The sequence below is a fragment of the Chlorocebus sabaeus genome, chromosome 21 (assembly GCF_047675955.1).
Source record: "Chlorocebus sabaeus isolate Y175 chromosome 21, mChlSab1.0.hap1, whole genome shotgun sequence".
NCBI classification, from domain to species: domain Eukaryota; kingdom Metazoa; phylum Chordata; class Mammalia; order Primates; family Cercopithecidae; genus Chlorocebus; species Chlorocebus sabaeus.
Genome location: NC_132924.1, coordinates 38,609,754 through 38,623,106, shown reverse-complemented (window position 1 = coordinate 38,623,106; position 13,353 = coordinate 38,609,754). Strand labels below are relative to the sequence as shown.

At 40.3% G+C, this 13,353-nt stretch overlaps 1 protein-coding gene across 1 annotated transcript in view; it reads left to right on the top strand.

The window, feature by feature from the left end:
- Positions 1 to 1,414: 1,414 nt before the first annotated feature.
- Positions 1,415 to 13,353, top strand: part of GPNMB (glycoprotein nmb) — a 28,975-nt gene continuing 17,036 nt past the window's right edge. Inside the window, exons 1-4 of the mRNA XM_007981889.3 lie at positions 1,415 to 1,669; positions 7,779 to 7,931; positions 8,600 to 8,743; positions 11,716 to 11,889. Coding sequence (XP_007980080.3) covers positions 1,600 to 1,669; positions 7,779 to 7,931; positions 8,600 to 8,743; positions 11,716 to 11,889 — 541 coding nt within the window. The 5' untranslated portion in view covers positions 1,415 to 1,599. The remainder of the gene's footprint in view (positions 1,670 to 7,778; positions 7,932 to 8,599; positions 8,744 to 11,715; positions 11,890 to 13,353) is intronic.

Here is a 13,353-nt window from a genome sequence, read left to right as displayed (position 1 = left end):
AAAAAAAAGAAAAATGTTTTTAAGCAATTTAAAAAGCAAATAACTGTTTACATTATCGCTTTACATTACATGAAACTAATAAGTATTTGCACTATTCCTTTATTCATCTATATTTGAAAATTGTTTTGTTTCAATTATGAATAATGTGTTCCTTTGTTGTTTTCCTCTTCATATTTGCTGCAAAGGCTGTAAAAGGTACTCTACAGAGTTGTGTGCCACCTTAGGGATGGAAGTCAGCCACTCCTGCTGTATGGATTTTAGTTTCATAGGCTATTTCCATTCCTCCTTGACACACTGAACCATAAATCAATACCCCAAGTTTTACCTTCACCTGCAACCAAGGTTTCTACTGTACTGAAAATGGCCATGTGAATGTGAGTTTGAGAAAGGTCACATATGGTAAAGTTTTTGTGTTGCCACATTTTCTGCATATTCTGTAACCAGGAATGATATGACTGTATAAATTTATGTTACAGACACACTTGTTTGTACATTTAATGCCTGCTTTCTATAACACGAAAAAATACACAGAACATTTTATGCAATTGGCCCTGAGTAATGCAACACATAAATGCTTTGAGAGCAGTTACCAAAAATTATGCAGGTTATTACAAAAGTTATATGGAATTGCACAGGTATTCTAAATGTGCTTTTGAGTAAATTTCTCAGCTACCAGAGGCCTGGGCAGCTGTTTCCAGCACATCCTGGCACAACATTCATGTTATCATCCACTTATGTATTCCACAATTTCAAATGATTGATGATACACCTCCTCCATCTTCGCTTCCTCTTGGAGGAAAAAAATATACAAGCAATCACGAGCACAGGAGGAGGTGGACAACTACATCATAGGAAAGGATGCATAACTGTGAACTCTAAACATGAGCTGGGTGCCTCATGCAGTATAGGAACCAAGTAAGTTGATAATCAGTGAGGCTGGAAGATTGAAATTTTATTTGGTAAAGAATATTGAGCCAGACGCGGTGCCTCACGCCTGTAATCACAGCACTTTGGGAGGCCAAGGCGGGCAGATCACGAGGTCAGGAGTTTGAGACCAGCCTAGCCAACACAGTGAAACCTGCCTCTACTAAAAATACAAAAAATTAGCCGGGCATGGTGGTGGGCACCTGTAATCCCAGCTACTCGGGAGGCTGAGGCAGGAGAATGGCTTGAACCTGGGAGGTGGAAGTTGCAGTGAGCTGAGATCATGCCATTGCACTCCAGCCTGGGTGACAGTGTGAGACTCCATCTCAAAGAAAAAAAAAAAAAGAATATTGAAATAGAACCTGTAGGAAAAAACTCTCCTTGAATCTAGTAAATGTGGAATCACAAATTGAAATAATGTGCATCTGAAAAGTGAATAAATAGATGCCAAGAAGGAGTGACTCATAAGCACATGAGTTGTAAGAGGCTGAACTTGAGAGACCAGATCAGGCAATGCCGCTTAATACCATCACATGATCCTCCCCGAGGCCCTGTATTTAATTAAAATAGAGAGGGAGGCACCACAGATGCCAGAAGAGCACTGTTGCTTTTGGTGGATGGGCCCAGAGGAATTCAGAGTTAAACCTTGAGTGCCTGCGTCCCTGAGAATTCAGCATGGAATGTCTCTACTATTTCCTGGGATTTCTGCTCCTGGCTGCAAGATTGCCACTTGATGCTGCCAAACGTGAGTAACCCTCAATTTCTATGTTTAACCCATTCTCTGGCCATTGGCTGAAATGATGGCTAATAATATCCTCTGAACTAGAGGCTGGATTGAAGTTCTTCAGGAAGCATTCATCTCTGGCTCACTCATCTTTTCTTCTGCAAATTGTTGGGAAGGCTGAAACTACAGCAAAATGCCTCCAGCTCCATTCTTTGCTTTCGGCTCATGGAAAGTAAAAACCATGCAACTCTTCTCTTGTGAAGCTTTTTTTTCCATTGCAGTTGTAACCCTTTCTTGCCAGACAGTGGTTGGTGGAGGGTTGGACAGCCTCCGGTCACAGAACAAAGCAACTCCATCAACTAAACTGTGTCCAGCTTCCATCCAAAAGGGTGGAGACCTCACATGAAATGGGGTCTCCAATCTGGAGACAAACTCACTAATCTCCCCAGCCCAGAAGCTATTGCTCCTCCTGCGGGGCTTCCTCACAGACCTGCAGGAGCTTGCTGGGAGAGGAGCTGAAACCCGGGCTCTCTACCCTGGTCACGCAGGAGAGGCCAGGGCATTTTTAACAATACTGATACCCACGCAATGAAACCGGAATCTTTGGGAGCGGGGTCAGAGGATCCTTGTTTTAAAAGTTCCTCTTGGGATCTGCCTATGCAGCCACGGTCCAGACCACTGAGTCAGTGTGCAGATTCGCGAAAGGAAGAGAGCTGAGTCGCTGTGACCCTGGGGCTGGGATTGCGGGGACCGGACGGGTGGGAAACGGCCAGAGGCGCAGCGGCTTCTGCTCGGAGCCGCAGAGGCCTGAGACGTGGGCCGCGCGCCGGCCCACAAGACCCCGCGGCCGCGCCCTAACCCTCGGTCTCCCGACTGCGACTGCGACCTGGGAAAACGCCTGCGTTTTGGGAAAGTCAGCCTCATCACAAGGAGCTGATCCGGTGTCGGCGTGTAGCACGTGCCGGGCCCGCAGTGCGCTGCGAGTCCTCCTAGCAGCCCGCCGAGCCCGGCGCTGTGATGGTCCCTCTTCCCACTCGAGGACACGGGCCACAGAGTGGGCAAGGAACTCGCCCCAAGCCACACAGCGGGTAAGCTGAGGAGGCAGCCTTCCATCCCGACCTCTGTCCTTCCTGCCCGGGTTTGGGGTTGGACAGGCTCGGGCTTCCCGCCAGCCTAGGGGCTGGGTCTCCAGTGGTTTTGCTCCGTTTCCTCATTTCCTTCAAAATGAGGAGTTTTCGTTTCCTCATTTGCAAAACTGGGTAATTGGGTTCTTGTGAGATCAGCTGCTTGGCGTGGGAGACATGCATGGTGGGGATTGTTCCTAAGGAGGCAGACCTGCATCCACCCTTAGGATACCTCCCAGGACAGGCTCCTTTAAAGAGGAAGGAACACAGAATAGACCAACAGACCCGATGGGGGACACCTGCCCTTATTCCAGCCTCTTTCAAGTCCACTTCGCTCTGCTCAATAAAACAGATTAGCAGGAGGCTGAATCCGCACTGTTAGCTCGAGAGGAGTCCTCAACCTCTTAGGCAGTGGAACAAAACTCAGCCATTCACCGGGTTCACCTTGCTCTGGACTAAATATTCTGCCCAGAAAAAATAAGGGCAGGCAGAATGTAGCAGTGTATTAAGCACTAAAGATTTCCTGCCGTTTTCCATTCGTAGCCCTGAAGGAAGGAGAAGGTGTGGACAAGGTAGCTGGTGGCAGCCCAGCCACCACCTCTCTGCTGGTGGACACAGCAAGAAGGCCAAAGTGTGAAGGGAGAGTCAGCTGCAGCACTGGGTGTGACCTCAAATTTACCTTCACATTTTTGTATTTGTTGTAGAAATGGGATCTTACTATGTTGCCCAGGCGGGTCTCAAACTCCTGGGCTCAATCGTGCCTTGGCCTCCCAGAATGCTAGGACTACAGGCATGAGCCTCCTCATCTGGATGGGTTTATTTTATTTTTTAAATTTTTGTAGACACAGGGTTTTGCCATGTTGCCCAAGCTGGTCTGGAACTCCTGGGCTCAGGCAATCGCCCACTCTCAGCCTTCCAAAGTGTTGGGATTACAGGCATGAGCCATTGCATCCGGCCTTTATTTTTAAATTCAACTTTTTATTGTGAGGTATTTATAGATTCACATACTGTTGTAAGAAATAATACAGAGAGATCCCCATGCACCCTTTACCCAGTTTGCCCCAGTGGTACCATCATGCAAAACACGACATCACAGCCCAGATATTGACACTGATACAGTCAAAACACAGCAGAGCTCCATCACCAAAGTATTCTCATGCCCTTGTAGAGCCAAATCCACTTCCCTCCTTCCAACCCTCACCCAGTTCCTGACAACCACTAATCTGGTTTCCATTTTTATCACTTTGTCATTTCCAAAATTCTATACAAATGGAATTATCCAGTATGTAACCTTTTGAGATTTGCTTTTTTTTAAACCCAACATAATTTCCTGGAACTTTATTGATTTATTGAAGTAACTGCATCAATAGTTTGTTCCTCTTTGTCACAGAGTAGTATTCCATGGTATGGATGTACCACAGTTTGCTTAACCATTCACCCATTAAAGGACATCTGGGTTATTTCAGTTTGGGCTATTATGAATAAAGCTGCTATAAACATTCATGTGCAGATCTCTGTGTGAATATCAGTTTCGTTTCTCTGGGATGCATGCCAAAGGGTACAATTTCTTGGTTATATGATAGTTGCATGTTTAATTTTGTAAGAAACTAACAGAGTGGTTGTACCATTTTATATTTCCACTAGCAATGTGTGAGCAATCCAGTTTCTCTACATCCTTGTAAGCATTTGATGTCACTGCTTTTTAGTTAAGTCTTACTGATAGGGATATAGTGATATTTCACTACTGGCTAATGATGTTGAATATCTTCTTGTGTGTTTATTTGCCACAAGATGAATGAAATGGTGAAATATCATTTCATTAATTTTTACCAATTTTTCTAATTGAATCTCGTGGTTTTCTTATAGTGAGTTTCAAAAATTCTTTATATATTCTAAATACTAGTCCTTTATTGGAAGTGTGGTTTACAAATAATTTCTCCCAGTCTGTGGCTTGACTTTTCATCCTCTTTCACGTCATGTTTCAGAGAGCAAAGGTTTTTTATTTTAATGAGTTCCAATTTCCTTTTATGGGTTGTGTTTGTGTCAAGTCTAAGAATTCTTGCCTAGTCCTAGATCCTGAAGATTTCACCTAGGCTTTTTGCTATTTTACAGCACCGTATGTTGAAAAGGCTATCTTCCCTCCATTGGATTGTTTTTGCATCTTTGTCTAAAATCCAGTCGGGCACTGTAGTGCTTGCCCGTGGTCCTAGCTAATCGGAAGGCTGGGGCAGGAAGATCACTTGAGCCCAGGAGTTTGAGTCCAGCCTGAGCAACATAGTGAGACCCCTATCTCTTAAAAAAATTAGTAGCGCATGCTTGTGTGGGTCTATTTCTGGATTCTCTCTTCTATTCCATTGACCTGTGTGCCTATCCCTTGTAACTCTCCTTTTAAGTTTGTACTTTTCCTTGACTTCTGACATTTAAAATCAGAAGAGAAATCTGTGTTTTGATTATGTTCCTGGAAACAATAACTTTCTTTCAAGATCTGAGGAAGAGGAAGACTCTCTGGAACAGTGGAAAGAACTTGTCCTGGGAATCGAAAGATGTGAATCTTGATTTCTACTAAAGATGACCCTAGGTGAATCATATCATTTCCCCAGGCCTGAATTTCTTCATATATAAAATGAAGGGGTTTGAACTAAATAATCTTAGTTCTTTTCATATGACTCAAGTGAATTTCCAATTACAAATATTTATTGATAAACACAAATGTCCTCCCCTCACTTAATATCTATTTCCAAATAGGAGCAATCTCGTAGAATCACAGGACATTTGGCTTTTGTCATATTTGAAGGCCCAGATAATACACATGGCCTGAGGTCACACAGCCTGTTTAATAACAGAACCAAGGCTAGAAAACAGGTTCCATGACTCCTACTTTGCTGCTCTTTCCCATTCTCTCTGCCTCCCAGAGAAGAAGGGAACATGTTGCTCCCTTCTCCTACCAGGGAAGAGGAATAGAAGAAATAGGTCAGAGACATGCATCCAATATGGCTTCTCTGAGCACCCACTAAATACCACACCTCATGGAGGATCTCTCCCAGGATTTAAGAGAAGAACAAGACAGAGTTTCTGTCCTCCGTGAGTCTATAGCTAGGCCAAGACATAGAACCATAGAAATTAATGGGAGAAAAGTTTCAGACCATTGGCTGATGAATACAGACAGTTGAGCTTTGGGCTGTAACAAAATAGACTAAGACATTTATTATCTTGGTCAGTCCCGAGGTAAGCAGGACTAGAGCAACGGCTCAACAGTTTCATTGAGGGCTCCATTTCTTTTTATCTTTCCACTCTGACACCCTTAATGTGTTGGCTGTTTCCTCAGATGTGTGTCCTCATAGTTAAATATGACTGTCATAGCTCTGGCCATCACATTATTACACTACCATCTCCAAAATCAATTCTGAGGAGGAAAAATTGAGTTTTTCTCACATATCTCTTGTTATAAAGAAGGAAAACCTTTCTCAGAAGTCCCAGAAGACTGCTTCTCAGCTCTCATTGGCCAGTATCAAATCATCTATCCGCTCCTGCCCTAATTGTAAGGAAAGCTGGGAAGTCATACTCTGGAATTTTGAACTGTTAGAGTAGAAACTCTGCCAGCAAGGGGAAAAAAGGAGGAGGGGTGCAGGCAGGAAATAGCTTCTTGGAGGCAACCAACCAGTCTGCTACAATTCTCAAAAGAGAGAGACCATGTGACCACCAGGCTGGTCAGGCAAAGCAAAAAGGCAGACACTAACTCATGATTAGAAATAATTTTAAAAGAACTGTAATATAATAAGCCTAGAGCAACCACTCAGAACAAAATAAGTGAAAGAGGTGTCACTAACAAGCTAGTTGTAGAGATAAAATGGAATCCAAATATAACTCCAAAGAGTATAGGAAAAGAAGGAAAAAAAGAACAAGTGGAACAAATAGAAAACAAATAACAAGATGGTACACTTAAATTTCATCATATTGATCATTACATTAAATGTGAATTATCTAAACACTCCAACTAAAAGACAGAGATTGTCAGACTGGATTTTTAAACATCCAATTACATGCTTTCTATGAGAATCTTACTTCAAATATAAAAATGCACAAAGATTTAAAATGTAAGGATGAGTAGAAACATACATCAATCTAAACATTTTTTAAAGTAAAAGGATAGAAAAAGATATACCAAACACTAAGTATTCATATCAAAGTATTCTTTAGAACAAGGGATAATACCAGGGATAAAGAGCATAAATTCCTATTGAGAAAAGGGTCAGTTCATCAAGAAGCTGTAACAATTCTAAATGTATAGTATGCACCTGACAACAAAGCTTCAAAATTCATACAGCAAAAACTGGAAGAAGAAACAGGCAATTGGAAAAAACCACAATTATAGTTGGAGATTTCAAGATTTCTCTCTCAGTAACTGAAATAACAAGTAGAGAAAATCAGTAGAAACACAGAAAACTCAAAGAACACTATCCACTAGCTTGATATAAATGACATTTAAAAAGAAAACACTCTACCTAACAAATGTGGACTACACAAAGTATATGGAACATTCACCAAGACCATTAAGAAGCTGTTTATCAGTAAACTTCCTGGTACTAGTACGGGTTGCTTGGAATCTTGAAGGTATTCCTGAGCCTGGCATTCCTTTAGCCAAGTGAGTAGTTCAGAATGGGAAAAAAAATCCAAAAATCTGAAGATTTTTGACATCAGTGTTTTCCTAATGGTATTGTATCAAATTTAAATATTCAGAGGATGTGTATTGAGAAGCCAAGTGATGGCTAAAAAATATTGACTTTCAAAATTTTTATTTGACTCATTTAAAGTTCATAAAGACATAGGGTCTGAATGCTTGTAATCAAGATATTTCCAGTAGACTTCCTTTAAAAAACAAAGCACCCTCTGTTTACTTGATGTGCTAAATATATTATGTATGTGCTTTTCAACAGTAAGAAATAAAAAGTTTCTGTGAGATGATTACTAAATGAAGAATGGAATTTGTTTTTCGAATATTGATACAGGATTTCATGATGTGCTGGGCAATGAAAGACCTTCTGCTTACATGAGGGAGCACAACCAATTAAATGGCTGGTCTTCTGATGAAAATGACTGGAATGAAAAACTCTACCCAGTGTGGAAGAGGGGAGACATGAGGTGGAAAAACTCCTGGAAGGGTAAGTCAAAAGATTCAACCCAAACACCTGCAATTTCCTACTTCAGTAAGTCTTGTAGATAGTAAAGCCTTTTAGATCACACGGCTCACGTCATTTCGGACTTGGCAGTATTTTCTTTAGTCCAACACTATCACTTCCTAAGCCACAAATAATCTCCTTAGAAATTTCCACATTGGTAGCTCTTGGAATACTTTTGAAGAGTGAGCAGATTTAGCTTTAAACCTATTTAACCAACCTGCGAATGGTCATCTTCAGAAACCCAGTCACCCCAAAACCATTTTTACTGTCTCAAAGGTGTGACTTATCAGAAACTGAAAATCTTCCTTTTTAGATGAAAAAATGTGTCCTTCAGTCACTGGTTTTGAGATTTAAAAATATAAACATTTAAAACTTGTCTCCTTAACCCAACTGAGCTGATTTGTTTTATTATCGTAGGTAAATGTTCTTGCTGTGATTAGAGAATTCTTAATTGGTCTGATTTATTTTTTAATTTATCTTCTAGAGTGTTGTACTCTGAAAGCTTAAGTGAGGAATACAAAATATAAATTTAATATATTATAAAGAGGCATGTGGGTCCTCTGGTCCTTATTAATAAAGTTACCTCTAAATGTTTATGAATGAAAGGAGAAAGATGCTGGGTCATTGAGCCCCACTTTTTTTTGCCCTAGGAGGCCGTGTGCAGGCAGTCCTGACAAGTGACTCACCAGCCCTCGTGGGCTCAAATATAACATTTGTGGTGAATCTGGTATTCCCTAGATGCCAAAAGGAAGATGCCAATGGCAACATAGTCTATGAGAAGAACTGCAGAAATGGTAAGAACGCAGTATTCTAAACTACTGGAGACCCGTTTTCTAAACCTTAATGGTCACAGGTGCTCCTGTAAGTGCCAGATGTTGCTCTCGTCCCTTGCCACTGCACTCCATGAGCTGGATGACAGAGACGGTGAGTGTGTGGTCCTACTCAGCGCCTTCATCAACATCAACGTCAGCCAGCTCTCCCCTGCTTGGAGCCCTCTTCAAAAGCCACATCGCCACCCCCTGCTTTTCCTTAGTGTCCAGTTGATTGGACAGAGAATACCTTGTTGAGTCTCAGATTTTGCTTTTATTACTTGGAACTCTTGGCTATTCAAAGAATAGCCAATTTGACAGATGTTTGCTGATCAGTCTAATTTTGGCCGACAAGGATTTCTTAAGCAAATGCTGTGTGCTGGCACAAATGCTAAAATGTGTATATTTTGGTTTTGCTTTGCTCTTAGTGAAAGAAATAAGCTCCCTGTCCATGTTAAAGAGGACCAAAGGCGCAAATACATCAAGGGAAATTATCTTATCAGAATGGTACATGCTCAAAAAACAGAGCTAATGGCCAGGCGCCATGGCTCACGCCTGTAATTCCAGCACTTTGAGAGGCCAAGGCAGGCGGATCACCTGAGGTCAGGAGTTCAAGACTATTCTGGCCAACATGGTGAAACCCCGTCTCTACTAAAAATATAAAAATTAGCCAGGCATGGTGGCAGGCGCTTGTAATGACAGCTACTTGGGAGGCTGAGGCAGGAAAATTGCTTAACTCTGGGAGGCAAAGGTTGCAGTGAGCCGAGATTGCGCCACTGCACTCCAGCCTGAGTGACAGAGCAAGACTCCGTCTCAAAAAACAAAACAAGAAAAAATGGAGCTAATTATTGAGATTCTTCAGTCAGTAACAAGGCTTTTTAATAATGAATTTATGATTTTATTATTTAGAACTTTTATTAAGCTGTCAATGTATTCATTTTTTATTAATTTTTTATCTTCCTGTGGGGAAAACATTCAATTCTGTATGGAAAATATTTTATATTTAACATGAATTAAGCATTTAATATTTTGTAACATTTTTTTCTCTCCTTTTTTTGAAACAACTTTTTTTTTTTTTTTTTTTTTTTTTTTGAGATGGAGTTTCACTCTGTCACCCAGGCTGGAGTGCAATGGCGCAATCTCGGTTCACTGCAATCTTTGCCTCCCGGGTTCAAACGATTCTCCTGCCTCAGCCTCCCAAGTAGCTGGGATTACAGGCACCCAACACCATGTTCAGCTAATTTTTGTATTTTTTGTAGATACGGGGTTTCACTATGTTGGCCAGGCTGGTCTCGAACATTTGACTTTGTGATCCACCTGCCTCGGTCTCCCAAAGTGCTGGGATTACAGGCGTGAGCCACCGCGCCCAGCCAGTGTTTGTCTTTCTATGCCTGGCTTATTTCACTTAACATCATGACCTCCAGTTCCATTAATGTTGCTGAAAATGATGGGATTAATTCTTTTTATGACTAATATTCCATTGTGTATATATACCACATTTTCTTTATCCATTTATCTATTGATGGATACTTCATTTGGTTCCATATCTTGACTATTGTGAATAGTGCTGCAACATAGGAGTACATACATCTCTTTGATAGATTGATTTCCTTTCTTTTGGATATATTCCCAGCTGCCTCACATGGTAGCTCTATTTTTAGTTTTTTGAGGAACCACCATACTGTTTTCCATAGTGGTTGTACTAATTTACATTCCCACCAGCAATGATATACTGTTGGTGATCTGTATTACCTTTTTTGAGAAATGTCTATTCAGATCTTTCACCCATTTTTTAATTAATTTTTTATTGATACATGATAATCATACACATTTCTGGAATACATGCAATATTTTGATACATGCATACAATTTATGTTGATCAAATCAGGGTGATTGGGATATCCATCACCTCAAACATTTATCATTTCTTTGTGTTAAGAACATTCCAAATCTTTCTCTTTGTTTATTTATTTTTTGAGATGGAGTTTCACTCTGTTACCCAGGCTGGAGTGCAGTGGCGTAATCTCAGCTCACTGCAACCTCTGCCTCCCGGGTTCAAGCAATTCTCCTGCCTCGGCATCCCGAGTAGCTGGGATTATAGGCGCACGCAACACGCCTGGCTAATTTTTGTATTTTTAGTAGAGACGGGGTTTCACATGCTGGCCAGGCTGGTCTCGAACTCCTGACCTCAACTGATCCGCCCACCTCGGCCTCTCAAAATGCTGGGATTACAGGTGTGAGCCACTGCACCCAGCCCAAATCTTTCTTCTAGCTGTTTTGAAACATACAACAAATTGTTGTTAACTATAGTCACCTAGATTCAACAATTTTGTTGAATATATATATAAATATATAGATAACCATATATCTATAGCCATATGTAGATATAAGGATAGCTATATATATCTCTATCCACATCTAGAGAGAGAAAGAGGGATTTTAAAAATCATTTAAAGCATCAAAAATAGCCAAATATAATATGCAAACCTTGATTGGGGTGATAATGGTGTCAGGGCTGTGTAGGAAAATGTTCTTATTCTTAGACATGTGTGCTGGAGTCTTTACAAATAAACGGTCATGATGTCAAGTGTGTCCGGAAAAAAAACTACAGATAGAGTGTGTCAAAATAAAAAGATAAACTATCTCTCAGTTTGATTTGAATAGGATTATGATTTGAAAACCCAATAGGAAGAAAAATACATTAAATGATATCTCTACATTGGACTTTCTTGAATAATTGCTTTGTATAAAACTTTCGTTGAAATATAACAAATTCAGAAAAGTGCACAAGTCATAAGCACACTATTGGATGAGTTCTACATATTAAGTGTTTAGTTGTCTAACTACTTTTAAACTAGTTATGAAAAAAATATGAAAAGTGTTTAATTCAGTGATGCATGCACATTGGGTTTTCTGAGCCCAGATAACACTCATAGCTGGTTTCTTTCTCTGTTTAGAGGCTGGTTTATCTGCTGATCCATATGTTTACAACTGGACAGCGTGGTCAGAGGACAGTGATGGGGAAAATGGCACCGGCCAAAGCCATCATAACGTCTTCCCCGATGGGAAACCTTTTCCTCACCACCCCGGATGGAGAAGATGGAATTTCGTCTACGTCTTCCACACACTTGGTTGGCTTTTACAAACCCCTAAGCCTCTTCTTTACCTTTCCTTAAAATTTCAACCTTCTCTTTTCTTACTCTATAATTGGGAATGATAACACAAAGAGTTAATAGCAGTCACCCTGCTAACTTTCCTTAGTATGGGTGAACGGTGAGAGAGAAAAATGAAATCCTGGTTAACCTTGCCAAATCTCCAGGACACTGAAGAGTTAAAAAGAGAGAAAAACTAAAATATTAAGCTCTTTTTCAAAAAAACAAAACCACTTATTTTTTTTCTACCTAAAACCATAACAAGAAAAAATACTAACACTTGTTTATTTGAATGGCACATGGAGGCTGGGCATATGGTTTACACCTGTAATCCCAGCATCTTGGAAAGCCGAAGTGGGTGGATCACCTGAGGTCAGGAGTTCAAGACCAGCCTGGCCAACATGGTGAAGCCCTGTCCCTACTAAAAATACAAAAATTAGCCAGGTATGGTGGCGTGCACCTGTAATCCCAGCTACTCAGGAGGTTGAGGCTGGAGAATCACTTGAGCCCAGGAGGTGGACGTTGCAGTGAGAGGAGATTAAGCCATTGCACTCCAGCCCGGGCAACAGAGTAAGACTCCATCTCAAAAAAAAAAAAAAAACAGAATGGCACATGGATGAGCATTCATTGATTTATTCTTCTGTTCTTTTATGTTCTCTAGAGAATTTTTAAGATTTAAAGAAGCCTGTGCTATTTATTTGTAGGAAATCCTCAGAAAAGATACAAATAAAAAATAAAAATTATCCGTAATGAACACCAGAGATTATCATTGTTAATTATTATGGTATTTTCTTTGCTAGTATTTATTAAGTTCATTATTAAGATCACATACACATTTTTGCTTACTATCATGAGCATTTAATGATATGATTTTTTAAATTTTTATACATTGTTTTAATGGCTGCACAATATTTCATTGTGTAGAAATAAAATAACTACCGTTCTGCTTTGACCTAGCCCATTCTGTCTTTTTTTAAATTACAAATGGTATTCATTTTGCTTTATCATTGGGGAAATGATTACGTTAGAAGAAGCAAACTTAGCTTATTATTAATTAGGCTGCTAAATTCTTAGGTTAAAATGTCACTAGGTGCCACCTGGCACTGCATATTTGAAAACTGCTACCAATTGAGCAGCCTCCAGATTTCTAAATGTTTCATCTTTCATCACAGATTAGAGAGCGCTCCTCTTCCTTCAATTAACTTATTTACAAATCAGGACAAAATATTAACAATACATACCCATTGAGCAGAGTAAAGCTACGTCAAATATTATGCTCATCTATATAAACCAATTGCCTTAAAACTGACTTATTTTTCACTGCCATTATGACCTCATTAGCCAACTCACCAAACATTTCTTTGACTTGTCCCTCTCATGACAGAATTCTGACAGTTTGCATGGAGTCACTTATGTTTACTAACACTCCCAGACTCTTTAGCC